The sequence below is a fragment of the Mixophyes fleayi genome, chromosome 1 (assembly GCF_038048845.1).
Source record: "Mixophyes fleayi isolate aMixFle1 chromosome 1, aMixFle1.hap1, whole genome shotgun sequence".
Classification (NCBI taxonomy): Eukaryota; Metazoa; Chordata; class Amphibia; order Anura; family Limnodynastidae; genus Mixophyes; species Mixophyes fleayi.
The window spans coordinates 380,957,313-380,983,840 of record NC_134402.1 but is presented as its reverse complement, the minus strand read 5'-3'; the positions used below and the strand labels follow the sequence as shown (position 1 = coordinate 380,983,840).

Below are 26,528 nucleotides of genomic sequence, written 5' to 3'. Positions count from 1 at the left end.
GAAAGATCTATGTGAAGCAGATTATGAACCCTCTATTTCAGTAATGAACTCTCCAATAGATTCTCTATTCAGGCTGTGAGTAATTCCATAATGTATCCAGTGAATAAGACAGTATCAAAATAGAGCTATAAATTCTTCAAGATGTGACAGAATGTGGCAGCAATTATATTATCACCTGACATTTCACTACATTGGATAGTTCCAACAGTGATGCATCTTTTCTGCAAAAGAAGGCTAGTGCTGGCCACACATCCTGCAATGTGTGTTGGTGATATTGAGCATTTGGTCCACTGCATCTGTCACTTACAAAGCACTACTTTGTGGTTTGTAAAAGAAACCTAATGTGGCTGATGACCCGTAATATGGCTCAGGAAATTCAATTAATGTAGTATATTGGTGGATATCCATAGTTTTGGTACATGGAGGTCACAGATCTGAGCCTTGGACAGGGCTGTGAGCCATAAGCGTTATCCTACGCTTATCCTATGCTTATCCTATTCATGCATTGTATCTTTAGACAAGGATTGAGAAAATATATGAATGCAATGTGCGTTGTGCAAAAACTTGCTTGATATATGCAAATGCAGGCAGATTATATGCTTATGTAGATGTGGCTTTACTCTGGAATATTACACTAAATCACTTGATTCACTGACTAACATTAGACATGATAGAAGAACTCTCCGTTTCAGGGAGTCTTGGGTCACAGTAAACAGATGACCCTCCTAGGAGGGCCACTGTATCCAGCCCAACATACAGGAAATACCCAGGAGCCCAGTGCTGTCTGTCACAAAAGTTCTGCCTGCTCCCTCCTCACGCACCAGCTGCTTTTAGTCCCACCACGTTGGATCACTGCGGCACAGTACATGAATTCCACACTGCCATATTGGCCTGCAAATACATGCACTTCACCATAAAACTAGGAGCACTTGTGCAAAGATAGAGGTATGAGCCTTGTTTTTCATGCTTTTGTTATTTACTGAATTAATGTAGACCCATATCTCCTATAACCTCATTTCAGACATATCCTCATGGTAACTGTTGATGTGACATTTCAGTACGGCTTAATCAATCCTCATTCAGCATTATAGAAAGTATTCCTAAGATTCTGTAATGACATGCAAAAGCAGTAACAAGGGATTCTCTGTCTAAGATGACTTTTAAAGCATAATAAGACATAAAAAACACATCAGACATGAAGGACCCCAGAGAATTTTAAAAACAGAAGCACAGTGGACAAAGATATTTCTTCTGTAAACCAACAAAGTTTGTATGTGTGAGAAAAACAGATTGATTAAACAGTGAAATTAGAAGGGATATGCAAAATATATCTTAGAAACAAAACAATGGACAGTAAATACTGAACATTATTGAAAATAAACCACATTTGTATGTATTTAGCTTTTTACAAATTATTATTATATCATAAGTGTTTATTTTATAAGTTTTTGTCTACTGTCCTTATTTAAATTGATTTTCTTGATAATGTTCCTGTCTTTTATATTGATGGCAATCTGCATTGTAGCCTTCTATTGCTCTACATGCAGTTTGTATTTCTCAATATTTGCTATATTTCTTCCGTATCGTTTGTAACTTTGCATTTATTGATCATGCTCAATCACATAATCACATAATTTGGCTCTTATTTTGTTCCTACATTATTATTAACCTCAATAACATTAATTTCCAGTTATTTCCAGTAAATTTTTTGTCAAGTGACAAGAACACTGCTACCCCTCCTGTTTCTGTATGATCAATGGCACTGAGCGATGGCACTGGAGACTGGAAAGTGACAAGAACACTGCTACCCATGTTTCTATGTGAGCAATGACACTGAGCAATGTCACCGGAGACTGGAGAATGACAAGAACACTGCTACCCCGGTTTCTGTGTGAGCAATAGAGCTGGATCTCCTGGGGAGGGAGGTACTTATGGAATCCTAAACCCGCGAGATCCAACAACGCAACAATAACATTTTGCATCGATTCAAATCCGATGACGCGCTAAAGTACCGAGCCGGCTCGTGAGCCTACTCGGATCCCCCAAGTTCGGGTGGGTTCGGTTTTCAGAAAACCGAGCCCGAGCATCTCTAAAAATAATAAACTAACTTACACCCCTTGCATTGTAACTTGGTTTGTACAGGCAGGTGATAATGCATTTTTTTTTTGCCTTACTATCCTCAATGACTCAGGCCCTAAGAGTTTATCTCTTTTTATCATCTTTTTTGAAACACAACATGACTTTAGATCAATAGCCTCATCAAGCCATATAATTTTAAATTCTGAGTGTGTTTATCCCTATCCATGTTTTTGTTTCTAGTTACTGATTTTACAGTGTGATTTTTTTTATTATTATTAGTGCTTTCTATGTAATGTAAGCATTGGTTTGATACAACAGGATTTACTTTACTGTACTGTATTTACTGTACAAGCATTATCTGCCTTTCCAACATCCACAGAACACTGAGATGCATCCAGTGCTATATAGTTAGTGCTGCTCTAGGGATTGTGAATGTTCCTTAATTAGCAATTGTATATCCCACATGCAGAAAATTGGTAAAAAATAAAAATGAGTGTTTGGTAAAAAAGTGAAATACTAAAAATGATTATTAAAAGTAATATATCTTTTAAAATGTACATAAACCCTTTTCTGTGCTGAGCTGCACACAATCCTAGTTTGCTCATGTGGTAAATAAAGCACTGGCTGTTTATAGCTAGACATAAAGTACTGGTTAGCTTTGCTGCAGCACATTATTAAAAACTTCAATATTTCCACACATGTGATGGTACAGGGCTGTTATTAGATAAATGCCATGATTACAACAACAAGGGTTGTAAGACACTGAGGGATGCTTAAAACATATGTATTGTCTCCATGAGCAAAGTTCTCAAAGTTCCAGGAAAATCCATGCTGTGCTCATATGACTGGTCAGTGCATCCATATAGATGTTTCTTTAACACTGTAATATCAAATCTATTATTACATTCTAATAAATTTACCAGTATTTTTGCATTTGTTATATAAACAGACTAGCCATTTGGTGCAAATGAATAAACCTTTTGAGCCAACTATGTTTTAGTAACCTATTTTACAAAATAAAGTAGATTACACATCATACACAAATTTTGTATAGTGCATTTTAGTTAGTATGTATTTTGTTTAAAGGTATGGTACATACCCTGGTGATAGTTAACATATACTATATTGTACTTAAAGCTTCAATGTAAACACTTGTTTACAAATATTCTATACAAGTAAAAATACATATAATTAATCTATCATTTACTCAATAGCGTCTATTATTTTACATATATTCTAAAAGCTACCAAGGACCCAGTGTCTAAATGTGACCCTGGCACTGTAGTTTGTCAGGTGCCATCCCTGTGCTCTTCATACGCACAGGGACAGACGCCTTCTCTGCCCACAGAAGTCGCGTCTGTTTGTCTAGCAACCGGACGCACCAAGCCCGGACACCGGGAGGCTCCTCCTGCAAATGAGCATCCCATTACTAGACAGCTGCCGCCAGTAATCACTCTTCTACCAGCACTATTTAAGGTTGATCCTGCTCCAAGCATTTATCCTGCTAAGCTACCTTTGGTTTGACTCCACGGTTCCTGCCTCAGCAAGTTCTGACACTTCTTCTGGATTACCCCTTTGGCTCTGCAAGTCCTCTCTGGTATTTGACTCCTTCCTGTCTGACTACTCCTTTGGATCCTCCTCGTGTATTGCGCAGACTGCATGGATTGACACCGGCTTCCCTGACTATCCGTTTACTTCTAGCTATCTCGCTGATTGCCCTCCTGGAGAATTGCAAATGCGCTTCTCTTGCAGCTAAACCCAAACTCAGTTGTGGGGGTCCCTGGTGAAGACCAGAGGCGCATTAGACTCCGTTCCTCCAGATAGGGCTGTGCCAATATCAGTAGGGAGTTCCAGGTTCCTGAAAGTATACTCTGGCCATGTCATCGGATGGTACAGGGGAACCCTCCACCTGCGATCTTCTACTCTGTCTTGCTCGCTGGGCGGACCAACAGGAGACCGAGCAGGCCCAACTACTACAATGTCTGCACTACTACTCCGGCTGACTCCAGCCTTCGTATCCCTGCACCAGAGAAATACGATGGTGGCCAGAAAATATGCTGAGGATTTTTAAACCAGTGCACCATTCATTTTGAGTGCAATCCTGGTGCTTTTCCCTTGGAGCCCACCAAAGCATTCATGATTTTCCTGCTTAGTGGGCAAACTCCCACCTGGCCTTCCCCACTTTGGGAACAAGACGATCCTCTTCTCTAGAATTCTGCAGCTTTCATCAAGACCTTTCGTAAAATATTTGATGAGCCAGGCCGTGTCTCCTCTGCTGCCTCCAGTCTTCTCACTCTGCGGCAAGGACCTCTGCCAGTTGGGCAGTATGCGGTACAATTCTGTACCCTGGCATCTGAACTTAAGTGTAATAACTTATCGCCACCTTCTGGCAGGGCCTCGCAGACCGGATTAGACAAACTTGTCTCTAGGGAGCTTCCAGCGCACTAGGATTCTTTGATCTCTCTCTGAATTAGAGTCGACCTCTGTTATACGTAACGTACCCAGGAAAGGTCCTCTTCTATGAGATTTGCACCCCGCCTTGCACCTCGTTTTCAGTATCCAGTACCATCTCCAGACGAGCCCATGCAGATTGGACGCTCCCGCCTGACTCCTGAGGAGTGTGAGAAGCTCTTCAAACAAAATCTCTACTGCTAATGCGGAGAATCGGGTCATCTCCTCAACTCTTTTCCTAAGAGACTGGGAATCAGTCACTCCTAGTATAAGGGAGGACATATTAGGAGCAACATCACCAACTCCCTGCTCTACTCCTAATTCCGATTTCCTGATAGCCGTCAAGTTGGATGCCCCTAGTGGCCTTTTTGAGACTTTGGCTTTCGTGGACACTGGCTCCCCGTAAATTTCATCTCTTCTGCTCTTGCCATGCAACTCCATATCCTTAGTCAGCCCTTGCCACAGCCGCTTTCCCTTACAGCTGTGGATGGTAATTGTGTCACAAATGATTCCATTACCAGCATCACCTCCCCCATTTGGCTGTCGTGGGAGTTCTGCACCAAGGGCCTGATTCATTAAGGATCTTAAATGAAGAGGATTCTTATTTCAGTTTCATGGACAAAACCATGTTACATTGCAAGGGGTGCAAATGAGTGTTCTGTTTTGCACATAAGTTAAATACTGCCTGTTTTTTCATGTAGCACACAAATTCTTGTTAGCTTATTTGTACACTGAAATTTAAAGTTGATATGTGTGTGCTACATGAAAAAACAGGCAGTATTTAACTTATGTGCAAAACAGAACACTCATTTGCAACCCTTGCAATGTAACATGGTTTTTGTCCAGGAGACTGAAATAAGAATCCTCTTCATTTAAGAAGATCCTTAATGAATCAGGCCCCAAGAGTGGATCCAGTTTCTGGTTTTGCTAGGTCCATCAACTCTCTAATTTTAGGGTTACCTTAGTTACGCATCCATTCTTCCCCACTCGATTGGAATTTGGCTCAAGTTACCTATTCGGGGCCTCCGTGTCGCAAGCAGTGAATCATCTCTGCGCTTCCGCTATCTTCTCACACCTCCTGCCACATCCTCACCCTTGAGCCTGTGGTACCTCCCGCCTATTTGTCTTTTCAAGACGTATTTAGGAAGGCTGACTTGACCAAGACTTTACCTCCTCATTGTCCCTGGGACTGTGCTATTGACTTGCTTCCCAGTAAACAAATTTTTAGAGGTCGAATTTACCCTCTCTCTCTTCCTGAAACCCAAGCAATGTCACAATACATTTTTGAAAACACACAATGTGGAATGTGGGTTCTTCCGGAAATTCTCCTCTCCTGCTAAGGCAGGGTTCTTTTTTGTAAAGAAGAACGATGGCTCTTTGCGCCCATGCATTATCGCCCCTTAAATAACATCACTGTCAAGAACTATTATTCTCTCCCTCTCATTTCAGAATTCTTCGATATTCTCAGTGGGTCCCAGATTTTTTCCAAACTGAATTTCTGCGGTGCTTATAATTTAATCCGCATTGGGGAAGGAGGTGAATAGAAAACCGCGTTCAACACGCGAGATGGGCATTATGAGTATTTAGTCACGCCCTTTGGATTGTGTAACGCCCCAGCAGTGTTTCAATACTTTGTGAATGAGATCTTCAGAGATCTTCTATACGTGTCCATGGTGGTGGTGTATCTTGATGATATTTTAATCTTCTCCCCGGATTTACCATCTCATTGGGGCCACGTCAAAGAGGTACTTACTTCTCCAGCATCGCCTTTTCTACAAATTGGAAAAATGTGTTTTTGAATTGTCCTAAGTTCCTTTTTTTTTGGTTATTTGGTATCTGGGTCCAGGCTGCAAATGGATCTTGCAAAGGTTGCTAATTGGCCCTTACCGCAAGGGCTGAAGACTATCCAAAGGTTCGTGGGGTTCGCAAATTATTATAGACAGTTCAGCAAGCGCTTCTTCTCCATTGTTGCTCTCATCACTGCCCTCACCCAGAAATCCGCAAATCCTAATGTTTGGCCTCCTGAGGCTGTGGCTGCCTTCAATATCTTAAAAAAGGCCTTCTCTTCTCTCCTGGTGCTTTCCCAACCCAACCAGCAGGATCCGTTCTTCTTAGAGGTGGACGCCTCCTCCATTGGAATTGGAGCTGTCCTTTTTCAGAAGTCTCCTACAGGAGGGCATTTGCTTAGCAGATTCTTCTCTAAAAATTCTCCCCTATCAAGAGAAACAAAGGCATTGGAAATAATGAGCAGTTGGCCGTCAAATCCGCCTTAGAAGAGTGGCTTCATCTCCTCGAGGAAGCCATCCACCCCTTGACCGTCTACACTGATCATAAAAACCTTATTTTTTTCCAAGAGGCTCAGTGTTGAACCCTCGTCAGGCACATTGGGCATCCTTCTTTGGTCATTTCAACCTTATCCTCGCTTATTGACCAGGTTCTAAGAATTTCCTGGCTGATGCCTTATCACACTCTTTTGATAACTCAAACTCACTTCTTTCTCCCTAGCCTCAATCCATTATCAATCCTGCTCGAATTATGGCCATGACTAAGAGCTCTTGCAAGACGCCTTTTTCAGGGTGTTCATACTCAGAACCTCACCGGCGACTCAAGGTTTTACGTTGGGCTCATTCTTCTAAACTGACCGGACATGCTGGATTCAAAAAAACCTACACCCTCTTGGTCCAGTGTTATTGGTGGCCCACTATCCGCCTTGATGTTTGCAAATTTGTCTCGGCTTGCATAATCCTTTGGCCTTTTCCATTCTCTTCCGATTTCTGATCACCCGTGGACCAGCATTTTTAATAGATTTTATCAAAGACTTTCCATCCAGTGCTGGATACAACACTATCTCTGTGGTCATAGACCTTTTTTTAAAGATGGCCCATTTGTTCCCTTGCTTGGTCTGGCTTTAGACTCCATGGCTGTCCTCAAGAAACTATATCAGACCATGGAATCCAGTTTGTCTCTCGTTTTTGGAAGGCCTTTTGCAGGAATATGGATCTAGACTTGAAATTCTCCTCAGGATACCACCCGCAAACTAGTGGTTAAATGGAATGGGTGAATCAGGATGTTGAGAATTTTTTATGTTGTTTCTTCTCTGAAAATCAAGATAATTGGAGCTATCTTCTTCCCTGGGCCGAGTTTTTCTATAACAACCACATTCATGAGTCTTCTGGTTCCTCCCCCTTCTATGTGGTTTTTGGCACCCACCCCATCCTTCCTGTTTTCTTTTCCAACTCAAGTTCTTCAGTTCAGGCTGCAGATTCATTAATTCAGGATTTTTCTCGCATTTGGTCTCAAACCAAGGATAATTTGCCATGTGCCATGCCTGTGCTCTTCCGTCCATACAGGGATGGGCACATTATCTGCCAACGGAAGTCACGTCTGGTTGCCTAGAAACCAGGTGCACCAAGCCCGGCGGCTAATTCTGCAAATGCGCTTCCTGTTGCTAGGCAACGGGACGCTACCCCAAGACCCAGCGGCGGCAGCTGAAGTCACTGCCACCGGTAATCACTCCTCTTCCAGCGCTATTTAAGGATGACTCTGGCACCATTAGGGTGTCAGAGTATTAGGTCTATTCTGCTCCAGGCATTTGTGTTGCTAAGCTACCTTAGGTCTGACTCCACAGTTCCTGACTCTGCAAGTCCTCTCTGGTATTTGACAGCTGCCTGTCTGACTACTCTGTTGTATTTTCCTTGTGTACTGTGCAGACTGCACGGCTTGACCTCGGCTTCCCTGACTATACGTTTACTTCTCTATCTCACTGATTGCACTCCTGGAGAACAGCAACCTGCATGTCTCTTGTAGATAAATCCAAATTTCCTTGCAGGGATCCCTGGGGAAGACCAGAGGCGCGTTGGACTCTGCGCCTCCAGATAGAGCTGTGCCAATATCTACAGATACTTCCAATTTCCTGGCAAGTTACTATTATCTTGTGTGTCTGTGTGAGCCAAATATGTTAACATTGCAGAACTTGTGCCATGCATAACTTGTTTATATGTGCTGAGAAAACATACCCTTTTCACATATGCGGTATTGCAACTTTCAGGAAAAAATACCCAGAGTATCATTACAATTTTGCTGTTCCACACCTTTCTTGTATACTAATAGAAGAATCAAATATAATTATAAACATCATATGATACTTGGATGGGGAGGAAAATGTAAACAAACTGTAAAACAGAAAACAGAATGTACTTCAGCTTACTGTTGCTATGGATGCAACATAATGGATTTCATTTCAAGTGGGTAGCATATATATTACTTAATAAATGATTCCATAGCTATCTGCATTTCTTCTCTCTGTCTCTTGTGATAGCACTTATTTTTTTTATGTATTAATATTTTATTGGTTTTAATATTGTATTTTTATACATTGGCATAAAAGATAATCATTTGGAAGCCACACAATCCCATCCATTAGGATTTTTGTGGTTTCACAATGGATGACACAACATCTTTCAGGGTTTCCTGCTTCTCAACAGGCTACTGAAATATGTCTTAGGGTTATATTATATTAGGGCATTCTTCTCCACACTCCCAGAATGTCTGGGAGACTCCTGAATTCCAAATAGGTCTCCTGGACTCCCAGGAGAGCAGGTTATTCACCCGCATCCTGCCCACTTCACTAGGAAGCCTCCATGACATGACTAACGGCTTTCGTTTTGGTCCAGCCCCCTTTCTCCTCATGCTTCACCTGCCCTTCGGGATCTTCTGGGGTGGGGTGGGGGAGAAAAGTTGGTAAGTATGTATTAGGGAGGGCATATACAAATAGACATAGTACAGATACGGTACATTATTGCATGGTGGTATCTGGACAACACTCTATTTCCATAATATGAAGCACCATGACCATAACAATGTGTACTAAAACCCATTTGAAAATTGCATTTTTTCAACTTACTATACCCAGCATCCACCTCTCTCCTCATTCCAGTTACTGGTAGCTGCACTGTCTCTCCTCATTTCAGTCACCAGTAGCTGCACTATCCTCACTCCAGTCATCGGTAGCTACACTATATCTCCTCATTTCAGTCACTGATAGCTGCACTATCTCTCCTAATTTCAGTCAATGGTACATACACTGTCTCTCCTCAATCCAGTCACCGGTAGCTGCACTGTATCTCCTCAATCCAGTCACTGGTAGCTGCACTGTCTCTCCTCAATCAAGTCACTGATAGCTCCACTGTCTCTCCTATTCCAGCCACTGATGGCTGTACTGTTTCCCCTTATTCCATGCACTGATAGCTGCACTTTCTCTCCTCATTCCAGCTACCGGTAACTGCACTGTCTCTCCTCATTCCAGCTACCGGTAACTGCACTGTCTCTCCTCATTCCAGCCACCGGTAGCTGCACTGTCTCTCCTCATTCCAGCCACCAGTAGCTGGCCTGTCTCTCCTCATTCCAGTCACCGGTAGCTGAACTCTCTCTCCTCATTCCAGTCACTGATAGCTGCACTGTCTCTCCTCAATCAAGTCACTGATAGCTCCACTGTCTCTCCTATTCCAGCCACTGATAGCTGTACTGTTTCCCCTTATTCCATGCACTGATAACTGCTCTGTCTCTCCTCATTCCAGTCACTGATAGCTACACTGTCTCTCCTCATTCCAGTTACTGATAGCTGCACTGTCTCTCCTCATTCCATCCACTGATAACTGCTCTGTCTCTCCTCATTCCAGTCACTGATAGCTGCACTGTCTCTCCTCTTTCCAGCCACTGATAGCTGTACTGTCTCCCCTTATTCCATGCACTGATAGCTGCACTTTCTCTCCTCATTCCAGCTACCGGTAACTGCACTGTCTCTCCTCATTCCAGCCACCGGTAGCTGCACTGTCTCTCCTCATTCCAGCCACCAGTAGCTGCCCTGTCTCTCCTCATACCAGTCACCGGTAGCTGCACTATGTCTCCTCATTCCAGACACTGATAGCTGCAATATCTCCCCCTATTCCAGCCACTGATATATATATATATATATATATATATAATATATATATATATATATATATATATATATATATATATATATATATATATATATATATATATATATTTATATATGAAATCATTTTTTTTTACACACACACACACATATATATATATATATATATATATATATATGTGTGTGTGTGTTTAAAAAAATGATTTCATATATAAATAAACATATATATATATATATATATATATATATATATATATATATATATATATATTATACATGTGTATGTGTGCATATACAGTGTCGGACTGGGGCATGAAGGGCCCACCGGGGGACTGCAACGCTAGGGGTGTGGCCAGCCATCAACGAGGCAGGAGCAGACACTAGAGGGGGAGTGGTCAGCTCACAAAGGACAGCTAGCACCTTAGTGTAGTACATAAAGAATGCAGTGTGTATATAAAGAGTGGAAGGGGTAGTTTCTAGTTAGAATCGGAGATTGGGGGTGTTTCATGGATGGTATATTGACACGGGGTGGTGCATAAAGTGTGCGCTAGTAACTGTATTAGGAACTAGTGGTTGATGGTAAATGGTGTAATGTTACACAGTCGGCTGATATTGAGAAACAGAGGGTAGTGGTGTGAGAGACCGTGCCTGTGGGTAGGGGGCAAATGAGTGATTGTGCAGAAATATGTAAAAATTTGCAGAAATGAGCAGATATAAGCAGAAATAATGTCTCTGAAGTCTTCAACTCCTCTTCTTTGAGAGCTTTAATTGTGCAGGCAAGACAGTCTTCAGAGTAGTGTTGTGTAGAGAAATCATACAGATGTGACAATCGTATGGATCTGGTAATGTTATGAGGGTAACAATCATATGCTATTACCTTCAAGCGGTAGTGAGTGCGCTCCAAACTACCGTTATGGTTGGTGCTCCGGATCTTGTGCGTGGTCTTGTTGTGGTAAGTGGTCAGCGGACGTGATGTTGATTCGTCTGGCAAATTAAATGTAATGAGACTGGCACCGAAGACTCCCTTTTTTCAACGGCGGTGCACCGCCAGCCTCAGTTTGTAAAACTTCTCGGATACTTCCTCCCCATTGGTATGCAAGCCTGCGTGTCAAAAGCCGAACTTCCGGTTTTTGCTAAGAGGCACAGCCGCGTACTCGTGCTGTTGTGTAAAAGATAAAAAATATAACGCTGTCGCGTTTGGGCTCTCTGCAGCTGGCTTGAGGTGGGGGCATGGCTTATTAGCGTCGGGGCCTACCGGTGGATAGTCCGGCTTCCCGGCAGGCCAGTCCGACGCTGTATATATATATATATATATATATATCACTTTTTTTTTTACATGTGTTCACTCAGCATCCCTTCAACTAGAGAATCAAATCTACCTTAACTTACCTTTCAATCGCCTTGTTCTCTGAGTCCGATCCCCTTCTCTACTTTTTTCTGAGTTCTCGCTGAATCGCTGTCGCTGTTCTCCGTTCTGCACTCCTCCGTGCTGTGCTCACAGTGAATGTCCGGCGTGATGGCGTCATCACGCCCAACATTCACTGTGAGCGCAGCACGGAAGTGGGGTCCAGGGAGAGAGTCGGATCGCCACCTGACCTGAACGGTCAGATGACCACAAAAGGTAAGGTTTTTTTTGTTTTGTATTTTTACAGGATTTTTGATTTTCATTGAGAGTCCTGCCTTGGGTCCCCTTGCCTGCGGGGCCTCCGGCACCTGCCCATCATGCCCAGTCGAAAAGACGGCCCTGTGTCTCTCACTATTCCACCACTGGTAGTTGTGCAAAAATGCCAGCTTTAATATTGGTGGCTGGTAATGCTTCTGCCTACAGTAATCACACACACTTTGCCCAGCACTAGCTGCAATTGTTATTCTATTGCCTTATATATCAAGTGTTCCCTGCACTTTTTAGATTGTAAGGCAAAATGTAAACCGAATGGCATTGTATGTAATTTGTGTTATGATCCCCTAAATGTACAGTACAGCATAATATGTAGGCATTTTATAAATAAATAATAATAATTCTAATAATAACGAAAAGTAAATACAAATAAAAGGGTATAAAAACTATATAACGTGTTTATCTGTATGTCTGCATCAATGTGTGAGTGTGTGTCTCTGTCTGCTTGAGTGGATTTTTCCATATACATGTTTGTGTATCAATGTGCTATATTAGAAGTTACTTAACTCCTAAGTGGCCTATAATATCCTTATAATTTATTGTAGGGAGGTACATTATCTCAATATATTAATGGTGTGTTTGCATTAGAAATAATTTTTTTACAAATGACAAAAAAATATGTAATACAATGTACCTAGTTGAGGAAATCGGCATGAAAAATACTCTCTCAAACACACAGAAGGTTAATCTCAAACACTGTTCAGAGGTCTCAATCTGAACTAAAACCTTATTAACCAATAGGCAATTAGCTTCTATTGGTCTAGTGCACCTTAGACTGTGAAAGCAAATGTTACCATGGTTTTAGTTCTGATTTCCACATTTGAGCAATGCTAGTAAATGTTAGGGCATTTAAAATGTTGGCTACTTTCCTATTAAAATGTTGGTCCCTATGCTTGAGTTCACCTCTAATAGACAGCACAAAATCACCTCTACCATTTCTTGTCTTTCAATCTCAATTGTTCATAACAGCATCAGAATTAAATGTCTGAATAAAAAAGATGGAATGTTCCTGGTAATTACATAAAAAATAAATATGGAAATTGTGCTCCTGGATGCCCAGTCACCATTTAACATATCAAGTAAATACCATTTTTTGCATAATTCTATGAGGCCGACTAGAGTTAAACATATAACATAAAGAATTTAATGAAAAAGTTAAAAAGATAAAGAAATGTACTCTACAATAGAATAAAGTAAGCACCTGCAGTAAAAAATGTTTACATTGCAGTATCAAAAAGATATAATTAAATTGTTTAAATGAGAAAATAAAATCCCATGTTTAATAAATATATCTCCTCTATAGTGTAGATAAAATGTGCATATATCTATATAATGTCTATGGCATGTGACAGTTGATGCATTTTTTAAAAATTTTAATTCAAAGACTTTGAGGTATGCAATACAAAATTAGGACAATTGTCAAGGAGTACCTCTAACCCATGCTTTACTAATTTATCTTATTTTGGAATATGTTAATACATTTCTACTACTCAACATTTGTATTTGTGTTAAACTAATACATTTGTAACACTAATAATACCGCTGTTTCCATGTTGTAAAACTGTGAATTCTGTAATACAGCCATATCTTTTCACATAATAGCATTATCTGTTAGTAAAGCCCTCCTACAGCACTCGCTGGCAGTGGTACCAAGGGGGTACATAGTACCCAGGAAAGCCTGCCTTGGAGTCCCAGCAGTGGTGGGTTATAACGATCCGTAAGTAGGCAGGCACAGGCGGGGGTGTTGCCCAGGGCGCAAGCCGAAGGGGGCGCAGCAGCCTCCCGCTACCTGGCTCTGTACATTCAGCCCTTAACTTTCACGTTCCACTGACAGAAAGCTCGGCATTTGGAACGTAAACTTGCGTTCCACTGCGGAAGTAAAAGGCTGAAGAATCTCTCTCTCTCTCCCTTTCCCTCTCTCTCTCTCTCTCCCTCTCCCTCTCTCTCTCTCTCTCTCTCTCTCTCTCTCTCTGTCTCACTCCCCACTAATCGCAAGACAAGTTATACACATGTTAAACAATTGGAAAAAATAAATTAGTGGAGAAAAAATTACAGCCAGGACTACATCACTTCTGAAGTGGTATGACAGATGGTGACATTATATACCCCTTTATGTTGTAAATTGATTTTTCATGCACAGGTCTAAACAAGCACACAGATGAAAAGGAATAATATAATTTAAAGGAGGCAGGGAGAAACAAACCAAATATATACAGCAAAGAATGGAATGAGGGACAAATTAAATACATTCAGAGTGAAAATAAACTAAAAGTTCAGGTAGTGGGAGCAATAACTAATATCAGGGATGGATAAGACAAGTTTACATATTATCTGACATTTCCCCAGTGAAGAGATATAAATCAGTGATACTGACAGCAGATAATAGCTGGAGGTGAATGAGGCGGTGGTCGCCTGTGAGACCCCTTGTACCTCACCTTACAGAGGAGCTTCTTCTTCTCCTCCGTGCTTTTGTGCTCATGTTTGGGGTCCGCAGACATGTAACAGAATTCTTTCAGTAAAGTGCTAGCCACACCCCCACATTAGGTTGGCCACACCCACTTGGCAAATGTCACTCCCATTTAGATGGGGGCGCTGGTGTCCTGTCTCGCCCAGGGCACTAAAATGTCTAGTTACGGCACTGAGGGAGTGACCGCCTGGGGTACAGGGGGACCAATTACTTAAATGCCATCTGCCCATCCCCAGCTCCTTGCAAATTAACATATTAGACTGTGTTAATGAGTGAAGATTTCTGTTGCATACTTGCCGGTACAGGTTCCTAAGCGACTTCGCTCTTCATTGAATCTGTTCCTATCTGTTGATTATGATGGTCTGCATTTCAAGATATATTTCTAACACTGATGAAGGTCTACAATGGAGGTTCTTTCCATGTAAATTGCAGCAAGGGCCAATTGCTGTTTTATGAGTTGGAAACACCTTAAAGAACAGTGCCATTTATTCTTCAACTGTTAAATTACAAATCAGTATACTAAAGGGACCTATTGGTTCTGTATTACCATTCTGCATACAACACTGCTTAGTGATTGGAGTCATTATAGATTGTTATTGCTATTGTTTTTATTGAGCATTTTATTCAATTTGTTTCATATTGTTCTCATCTGCTGGTTTAATATATACTGTAATGTTATGTGTTTCTTGTTGTATTATCAAATTTGTGTATATCATCATCATCATCATTTATTTATATAGCGCCAACATATTCCGTAGCGCTTTACAATTGGGGACAAACATAGTAAACTACTAAACAGACTGGGTAAAACAGACAAAGAGGTGAGAGGTCCCTGCTCGCAAGCTTACAATCTATGGGACAATGGGAGTTTGACACATGAGGCAAAGTCTAAATCTACATTTTGCATTTCGGCCCAGCCAGGCTGTGAAGGTAAAAGTGACTCATAAGGTAAATGATCTTGTCACACAACAATGTTGGTCAGGGGGTAGTTGTCTTCTGTGAAATTGTGTAACGGGTAATAGGGTAAGGTAGTGAGGTTAAGAGGGTGGTTGAGGAATATTATTAGCTTGTCCGAAGAGGTGTGTTTTCAGAGAATGCTTGAAAAGTTTGTAGACCAGAGGATATCCCACCTTATTTCTTGATCATGTATAGGGTATATGTTATTTTTAACATAGTTTTTATATATTTTTATATGTACTTTTATTTCTCAGATTCAATAAATTAAGGAGTATTTTGATTGTTATTTTGAATACTTCTGTTATTCTATTCTGTAGTTATTAGTGGCAACTCCACTTTGTTTTCTAGTTTTGTATTTTAATACATATCTCATTTTTCTACTGCCATAAGAACGAGGCTGGCAACTGTTACTAAATTTACTGGCAGTCGTTTAAAGTTTACTTGTCAGTAAGGAACAATGGAGATATGTAAAGAATATGACATCCACTGACAGTACTACATTTCATATAGCTCTTGTACTCATTTTTCCTATACATGCTACTATTTTTATTTGTCATACATGAACTACATAAAATATTAGACATAATTGCCATTAAAAACATTTTCAAAAGCTGGGATCCCGGCATTACATTGTCCCTTTCTGTGAGAAATCACCCTAACATATCAGTGGCTACATACTACTTATAATACAATCATTATAATACAAAGAATACTTATAGAAAAGCATATAATTGTTCTTTTGATGTAGTATTTTCTACTTATTTCAGATACCATGACCAACAGGATGTTACTAGCAACTTTCTTGGAGCAATGTGGTTAATTTCAATTACTTTTCTATCAATTGGATATGGTGACATGGTACCAAACACATACTGTGGGAAAGGAGTGTGTTTACTTACTGGAATTATGGTAAGAAGATATTTTATTGCAATAAGTTGAACTTCTTTTAACACTGATGAACCATTGATTAATAGGATTGGTGATTTAATACTGTTTTAACTCATTGCATTACATTTCTCAAAGTACTAAAAGTAACGCAAATGCATGAAGTCATACTTTAATCCATTGTCACTTTCTCATACTTTACATACTGTTTAGATCTGTGCGGCCCTTAGGTCTGAATTCACAAATTAATAGACATCAGCACTTATATATCTATTTCCTATATCTTAAAACAATTCAAACATATATTTAATAGTATGCATGATACATTTGAGCAACATAAGCTAATAAAACCCCAAAAACAAAACAAATATGCCCTTGTAAGACAGTTTCTGAAAGTCGGAACATGCACTTTAAAGGGGATGTCTATCCAAATACACTGATTTTCATATTAATCCTGCTTCCTAACAAATATAAGATTGTCAGGTTTCTAATGTCCAGAACACCTGCCATTCAATAGACATTCTCCTCCCCAAATGTCCTCTAAGAGGTAGTTCTCTTGTCACTGATGACCTCGTACACATAGTGACTGTGTCATGGGCTGAAGCACATGATGGTATATGTCTGCAGCAGTACAAAATTGTCCTATACTGATCAGAAAGGGAATTAGCCATTAGCCTACAGAAGGAAGAGTATCTGCCAAATGACAGAGAGCATAGGTGCTGAACACCTACTATTCTGCTACTACCTTTTACATTTGATGAGTTCTCCATTCAGAAACAGTGTGATTGTGGTTGAACAAATGACAAGTGGACCTGTGTCAGCTAAATATAATTCCTCTGCATTGCATAGAACACCAATGACATTACAGGGATGAAAGAGATAAGATACGAACAAGCAAGCATTTATGGAAAATATAGCAAACCATGAGGCTTGATTTATTGTTGAACATCAGCACATTAATTCACTTGATGGCTTCAAGTACACCAGTGTCATTGGAAAGGCTGTACAAATATTTTCATGGTATATTTAAACCATGAGCAGTTAGGAGGGGGAGGCTTTGTACCATATGTACCCATACCAGCAGCTTTTTCATTTGTGCTGTGAGCAAAGGGATACGGCTTAGTGGGCTTACAGTGTGCCAAGGTGACTTATAATGTGGCCAGGAATATTGGGGCATTGACAAATTTGATACAATTATTAAATAGGGACGATTGGGAAAAATAAAGCTAAACCCAAATCTCTTAATATTTTTGTTCATATTACTTTACAAAAGTGTAATAATAAACAGACTGCAGCACATGGAATGTGGTATGAAACTTGCTTGGGATAAATGCACGTCTATCCTGTGAAAAGTAAGAATATAAATAAAAGAGAATTGAAAGTGGCAAGACTACCATGGTAGCAGGAGGGGCAACTGCTATGGGGCAGGAGGGGCAACTGCAATGGGGCATTTACACCCAAACAGCAGCAGTGGGCTGAAGATAATTTCTCATATCCTTTGGATTTCAAAAACTCCCTATAGTGATTAGGCAGTGATTGCTATCATAATAACTATAAGAAAGTCTATGGTTGGTTAACAATGTAGGCTGCTTCCTACAATATGTATAACAGCATGTAGACTATCAATTTATCAGAAAACTCAAAGCAGCACAGAACATTTCAGAAAAAAAATGTACTGATCTTTTAAATGAGGATAGGGGAAGTTCCATGAAGTGAGCTGGAAGCTACTGACTGAGAGATAATGGAAGGGGGTTGGGTACGATATGGCAACGGTGAATCTGACGACAGTCAGACTATCCACACAAACATGTTGATGGTCAGACTGTCGACAGATCAGCATGTTTAAAATGACATTGTGACTGTCAACAGCAATAATGTCAACAGTCACAATGTCGACATTCAAAGAGCAATGCCAGCGGCAGCCGGCGGGCCCACCAACAATACAAATGGCGGTTCCTCCGCACAAAATAGTTAATATTAAAAAAAAACAAACAAACATGAACCCCAAACCTTCTTCCCACAGTAGTAATGTCAACATTTTAAACATGTTGATAAAATTAATCTGTTGGTAGTCTCATTGTGGATTCACTGTCTCCGACATGACAACATCCCAGTGGAAAGAGCAGAGTCCACCAGCAGCACAGAGTCTGGTGTCAAATGCACCTCTGTGTAGGGGATTCCCTTTGAGGCCCGGCGGTGGCAGCTTATGTTGTGGGTGGATCCATGGTAATCCACATTTGAGGCTGGGCAACGTAACTGTATGGTCCAATAGCCCCCTATTGGCCATGCTGGCACACCCTATGTAGGCGGAGTGCACATCATCAACTATTGCCACATAGAAAGATCCGTTGTGATCACTCACCCTGAGGCTGAACATGCAGCCTGTGTAGAAGTGGGGATGTAAATGGCTTGAGAATACTCTTGGCAGCCCGGCCTCTATGTGAAAATATTGTTCATACATCCAACTTGTTTAATTGAATGATCAACTGCACAGTTACATGTTGTTTATGTTTCTCATTTTATTTGCTTTCACTGTATATTTCTTGTAAGTTAAGATGTTTTGAGTAGGAGTATGATGTGACGCTTCTGTCTAACTGATGAGGAAAACTGTGTTGTTACAGGCACATCTACATGAACACACTTGTTCCAATTATTTCTTAAATTGATTTCTAGTAATGCATTTGCTATGCTAACAGTTGTATAAATCCAGCAGTATAGCTATACATGTGCATGAGTATGAATGGTGAGCTTAGTTGTGGGTCCGTCCCCTGGGTCTTTCAGGAAGTTACCAATGCCCATAAAAAACAGCATGTGACAAATATACATGTGTGAGACATGGTTAGGCGGCTACAGCACTAATTTCTGCCCCCAGTCACTATGACATTTGAAATGTGCCTGTACATCATTCAACGACAGCTGCCACATAAAAGTCACAAGGCAGCTGTAAGAGATATTCTCTGCACAGCATGACATTACACACAGTGTATCTGAACTGTTCACTATAGAAAATAACTTCCTGATGTACTGATTGGGAATCCCTCAAGATCAGACGGCAGGGATATCATATGATTAGCAACAAATGAAGCGTTTAGAAAGTATACAGTGTACTCCAGGGTAAGGATTAAGAAAAGACTGCAGGATGAAAGACAGAGGGGTTGATGATGAAAGCAGGGAAGAGATGACACATGAACCATGTGTCAATAGATATTTTCACTCCCCAGATCAAGTATGCATAATACAACCTTATCATATTTCCTATATCTGTCAAGTCAACCTGTGAACACTTTGTACTGTGACACTACTCAACATGTCTATATACAAAAACCCTGCAGACAGCTTCAAGCTCCAAATTTCAACACTCGTCTAGTGGAGGGCATCTAAATCACCAAGGCAAAAGGGATATAAAGTACAGAGCATCGGTCATCAAGGGAAATAACAAGTGCCTTAAAGCTCATGGGAACCTGCATGACTGCAAACATTGTAATGCAAAAAGCCAACATAGTCCAGGAAAATAAGATTTAAAAAATTATACTCATGTACATCATTTGTATACATGATGAAATCTAATTGTGCAATAATATATTTTTTATTCCCATTCATTCATTCATTTTGTCAGGTCACTGAACTCAGATATTGGTTTCCTTAGGCAAAAACTTTGTAATTTTGGATATACAGTAAAAAAAGGCAAGGAAAGCAGATTGTGAATGAACTTGGCTGACTTAATGCCTTTCTTCAACCTAATAAAGGCATCCATCTAGTTTCTGTGTTCTGTCATATGATTTATAGACTTTGGGAAACTATTTCCTATGTTAATAGTACCACTTAATACAGGGCTGTGACAGAGGTGGTGTGTCAAGGACCGCCCCCCACCCGGATAGGCCGAGAGAACCCCAAAATTGCCCACTCTTCACCCCACTCACAACATAAATACTATTAAAAAGAATAGTCTATTGATTTTGACAGTCATGATGTACAGCATCTGGCTTGTGGGCCTCAATGAAAAGGTTTTAGTGACATATTTTCACATGTTCATAAGTTTTCTAAATTGAAATTAAGCAGAGTTTAGCGCTTGATAAATTTTTATATCATATATTGGGCCTAAGTCATTATGGAAAGTAAGGGGAAAAAAAGTAAATGTTCTCCGGCTCACACCATGTTACAATGCAAGGGGTGCAAACTAATTTATTATTTTGCACATAAGGTAAATGCTGGCTGTTTGTTAGCACACAAATACTTTGTGTGCTAACAAACACAAAGTATTTGTGTACATTGAAATTTAAGGTTAATCATGCCCTATCCCAACTATAAATCTGTCCTCAGATTTTAAATTTACCTCCCTTCCAATGCAACATAGTTCTGCCCACATGCAAAGTTACTGTTTGCTCTCCTTAATGACTCGGAACCATTGTGTTTTATTACCTTAAGTCAGGAGAGGTGGCTTCATATATATGTATAAAGTCAGGGGGGTAAATGTACATATACACTAATCCCACGTGTCCTTCTTGATGGTTTAAAATGTTGATAGTCATGCAATATGTCACATAATAAGCTGTCCAAAGACAACAATAGCAATAGTACACCCTTCATGCTGAAAAAGGAAGTGTAGGCTCCCACTGGTGAGATCTATTGATTTCTATGCACTACATGTGCTCTCCACTCACAGAAATGAAATATGCACCACTGACATGACACAAAGAAATGTTAAAGACATCACGCAGACATCATTTTCTCACAGTCCTGTCTGTGTTGTGTAATTTATTGCTGTTCCTGATATCAAAAGATCCCTAGCCTTCCCCATTTCACTCATTTGGATGAGCATTTTAGTGTTTTGCAGACAAAGTAAAAAAATAGCTCTAGTTACCAAATATAGAAAATGTAGATCTCGATTTTATATTTGTGCATAATGTAAAATGTCCTTTTATGTATAACAAATACTTTAACTTTTTTTAAAGCCACTAACATCTGATTGTTCATCTATAAATCATTGTTGTATAATTTTTAGCATGTATTTTACTGTACTGTAGAGATTTTAGTTTGCATCTATTTTAGCTCCAAACAGATCTCCAGCATATCACAGCTGATAAATTACATTACATAGTGAACGTCAAGCACACTAGAGGAGAAATGCTTCTGTCTGTGTGTCTGGACAAGATTATTACATATTAGAAAATTACATAAAAATATACCATCAGGCCTTTATTATTAGAGTCTGCAAAGACTCATCCGGGTAGATTTGTTGCATAAACTGTAATACTATATAACCCCTCTAAATGTTTTGTTTACTAAAAATAAATACTGAACCATTGTTGACAATTCCATTGGATTACTCTAAGACCATGTTATAATCTTGCTGAATTTGCAAATATATGATTACTAAGTGTAATATTGGTAAACATATGATAGCTATATAAACAGGCAAACATCACATAGGAAATTCCACAATGAAATTACTTTGGATACAAACATCACATAAAAGTTAAATAAAGGGTTAGTAACAATTGAAATTAAAGTCCCCTAAAAAATGTATACAAGTAATGTACATTAAGAGGTACAGTAAAAACTGGAATAAGAATTCTTGGTGAAAGAAATTTTCCCATATGACTCCTATCTTTTATAATAGTTTCAACTTTTTCACATCATTATTCATTTTGACATCATTTGACTTATCATTTAAAGTTAATAATTATTGTTATAAAGCCAAGGAGATGTCTTAAAATACCATCTATTAATATGGCTAAATGGTTTTGTATTAAATTGATAAAACACATTTTCCTTTTTTGAAATTGACTGCCACCTGTCAGGGCCATCTTAACAACATTATGGGCCCCCGTGCAAAGCAGTGCACTGGGGCCCCTGTATATATATATATATATATATATATATATATATATATATATATATATATATATACATATATATATATATACCGTATTTCCCCATGTATAGGACGCTCCACTGTATAAGACGCACCTATATAAATCATGTGAAAAAATTGAGGCTAAACATTATCCTCAATTTTTTCACAGAGTATTTGTGCAGCTTATACAGAGGAGAGACAACGCTATAGTGAATTCTGACTTACCCTGTCAGATGCTTCCTCTGTCTGGTAAAGTCTTCTGTCTTCTCTCTGTCTGTTCCTGATGCTGGAAACCCGATTAAGGTCCTCTCTGCGATGTCCGGATGTCCTTTCAGGACCTTGACAATCCTTTCAGGACCTTGGTCCTGAAAGGCATCCTTTCAGGACCTTGTCAAGGTCCTGAAAGGACATCCGGACATCGCAGAGAGGACCTTAATCGGGTTTCCAGTATCAGGATCAGACAGAGAGAAGACTTTACCGTACAGAGGAGTCATCTGACAGGGTAAGTGCTACTACCCCTGTATAAGACGCACCCAGTTATTAGACCCAAAATTTTGGGGAAAAAGGTGCGTCTTATACATGGGGAAATACGGTATATATATTTACATATCTAATATATATAAGCCTAGCGGCGTGTGTTAGTGTGTGTGTGTGTGTGTGTGTGTGTGGAAAAAACTATTTTCTCAGAAAGGGCTCATCCAATTGACCTGAAATTTGGTATACTGACATTATTTGACAAAAAATTTATAATAGTGAAGTCAGTTAACTTCCATCATCCCCCCTTCCCCCCGTGGGAGGGGTAGTAAAGGCTAAATTTACCAGTTGAGGGCTCTAACTCTTGACCGTGTGGGTATTTATTTACCAGAGCCTGTGTTTGGTCATGGACAATTGTATGTCGCATTTTCACGAGTACAGAGAAGCAGTGATGTGAAAGTGCAGGTTATGAATACTGCCCTTCAAGGAAGACTGATTGAGCACAGCGATAAGGTGTTTAGCAGAAACATTGTGTTTCGAGAGGTTTTAGAACAGTAAGACGATGGAGATTAAGGATGTGGCGATGAAGATGAAGGATGAGATGATGGAGAAGAATGATGAGGTGGTGACATGTGGACAAAACCACGTTAAAAAAGGGCGCTTACGTCGGGAAGTAACGCTCCTCCCCTGAGGAGGCCTGGCCTAGCCCCAAATGCATGACAAGAACCTTTTTAACACCTTAAGTAGCTTGATTTGACTAGAATGCATGAGTATCATGCACGGGTTAACTTGTGTATATATATATATATATAATATATATGTAAAAAATAGTGATTTTATATAAAAAAAAAATAATATATATATATATATATATATATATATATATATATATATATATATATAGGGCCCCCTTTACCGTACCTTTCCATCTCTTTGTTCTCCAAGTCCGATGTCCTTCTCTTCTTTTTTCCTCGCTGAGTTTTTGTTCTGCGCTCCTCCATGCTATGCTTGCAGTGAATGTCGGGCGTGATGTCACACCTGACATTCACTGTGAGCACAGCACAGAAGAGGGGACCAGGGAGGGAGCCGGATAGCCACCTGACCACCTTATCTGAACAGTGACCGCAAAAGGTAAGTTGTTTTTTTTTTGGTTTGTTTTTTTATAGGATTTTTTTTTACAGCAGTCCTGCCTTGGGCCACCTTTCCCCCTGGGCCCCCAGGCACCTGCCCATCGTGCCCAGTCGGAAAGATGGCCCTACCACCCGCAACAGTAGATAGAGTCACAGCAACTGCAGGGAGAGCCTCTCACAGTAGGTTGAGCTATCACACAAGTAGGAGAAGCATTGCACTAGTAGGTGGAGCAAACACAAATAGACAGAGTCAGCACACTAGAGGATGGAGTACACGCATTGGCTACGTGAGTGGTGCAAAGTTCCCAGGATTACCATTGAAGTTAGAGTAGTTAAGTCTGTGAACTCCTTGCTATTGCCTGAAGATCATTTTTACTGTGGTCTCATCCACTGTCAATCTCCCACTGGTTCTACATTTTCCCTAGCCGTGTAAAATAAATAAAATAAATCACATTGCCTCTACTTATCTGTATCCAAAAATGTTGGTTATCCCAGGCTTGGTGTTGACCATGCCCTTAACCCCAAGAATAGATTCCAGTGCAAAAAGGGCTAGCACGATATATTGTTTGTGTAATTAATTTAGAAAATGTTTATTCATTTTGATTGTCCACTTTAGTTTATGTTCATCTTGTTTTGTGTTTCTTTTGATGATGAAAAAGCATTACAATGTATTATACAGTATGTATAATGTAATGAATGAACAGTGAATAAACATCCTTTTTTGTTTTTGCAGGGTGCTGGCTGCACTGCCCTCGTTGTAGCTGTGGTTGCAAGAAAGCTAGAACTTACCAAAGCAGAGAAACATGTTCACAATTTCATGATGGATACCCAGCTCACTAAAAGAGTAAGTAAGCAATATACAATATTTTTATATGTTATACATCAACCATAAGCTTGCGGATAATGATTTCACCATACACAATACATGTACATTACATTAGTTTCTAGAGATGGAATTAGAGCAAAATAATATAATGTAGATATATTTTATTGCAGAAATTCTAACATTATCCTATCTGTTATGGTTGCAAAGTATTAAGCGGTCTTTCCTCCTCCCAACCACCCATCCCACCATGACCTCTCCATTGTCGTTAACAACACTACCATCTCCTCCGTCACCCAACTCCGCTGCTTGGGTGTCACCCTTGACTCCTCTCTCTCTTTTGCCCCCCACTTTCATTCCCTTGCCCAAGCCTGTCGCTTCCAACTTCGCAACATCGCCCGCATCCGTCCCTTTCTCTCTCAGGAGGCCACCAAAACCATCATACACGCACTCATCATCTCCCGCCTGGATTACTGTAACCTCCTCCTCACCGGCCTCCCCCACTCTTGTCTCTCCCCCCTCCGCTCTATTCTCAACGCAGCCGCAAGACTCATCTACCTCTCACGCCGCTCCTCCTCTGCCTCCCCTCTCTGCCTTGCCCTTCACTGGCTCCCCTTCCCCTACAGAATTCTTTTCAAACTCCTCACCACCACTTACAAGGCGCTCTCCCACTCTACTGCCCATTATATCTCCAATCTCCTCTCCATTCACACTCCCGCCCGCTCCCTGCGCTCGGCCAATGACCGTCGCCTCTCCTCCACTCTGATCACCTCTTCCCATTCCAGAATCCAGGACTTTTCCCGTGCAGCCCCCCTTCACTGGAATGACCCTACCTCGCTCCATCCGCCTCTCTCCCACTCTGTGCTCCTTCAAACGTGCACTCAAAACTCACCTCTTTCTCAAAGCCTACCAACCATCCACTTAACCCCTATCTCCTCCGCTCATTCTCCCCTCTCTCCCATTGCCTCAACCGGCTCCTCTTGTGCCTGGTCTTTCAACCCTCCCTTAGGATGTAAGCTCGAATGAGCAGGGCCCTCTTCCCTCCTGTCTCCTCACCTGTTCTTCTGCTCCATGCTTATTGCAGCAGCCTGCCTGGAGTTTCTGAAGTATTGGTATTTTTGTTTATTGTTCTGTACTGTTTCACCCTGTATAGTCTACTGTTTGTACTGTGTACGGCGCTGCGGAAATCTTGTGGCGCCTAACAAATAAAGGATAATAATAATAATAATTAAGCGTGCCAGTAGGTTCACAGGTGAAGTTTTCAACAGGAATCTCATATTTATCTTATCTGACTTAGGCCTCATATCCACTGCGTTAATTTCATGTGTTTTACTAATGTTCTAGACGCTAATACAATGTATGCAAACATCTTTACAAATAGATCCCATTATTTCCAATAGCATCATACCCACTAGCATTTTTACCAGCGTTCATAGGGATTTCCACTTAATGCATTTACCACAAGATAAATGTATTGGCGAAGTCTACAGTGACCTCCAATAACCTCCAATAACCTCAAAATGCTAGTAACAAACTTCTTGGTTTTGCAGTGGGAAAAAAAAATTACTGTGGGCATGATGCCTAACCGACATATCCTGTTATCATTAGGACCTTGTCCTTTGGGTTGGCCAGTTACGTGAACAAGCCATATCTTTCCTGTAGCCAGTCACATGCATTATCACCTTTGTTTTTTACAGTTATTTGAAGGAGAATGTTTACCCACAATACATTTCAAAGCTCCTTCTCCCCACAACTAGCAGAACTGTGATGGTTCCAGGGACCCATCCAG

General features: G+C 40.4%; 1 protein-coding gene across 2 annotated transcripts in view; it reads left to right on the top strand.

Annotated features, from left to right (window-relative positions):
- Positions 1 to 26,528, top strand: part of KCNN2 (potassium calcium-activated channel subfamily N member 2) — a 111,610-nt gene that overhangs the window by 54,540 nt on the left and 30,542 nt on the right. For both annotated transcript variants that reach the window (XR_012678224.1, XM_075179641.1), the window contains exons 4-5: positions 16,338 to 16,479; positions 24,650 to 24,760. Coding sequence is in view for 1 of the 2 variants with exons in the window: in XM_075179641.1 (XP_075035742.1) it covers positions 16,338 to 16,479; positions 24,650 to 24,760 (253 nt within the window). In the remaining variant the exon portion in view is untranslated. The remainder of the gene's footprint in view (positions 1 to 16,337; positions 16,480 to 24,649; positions 24,761 to 26,528) is intronic.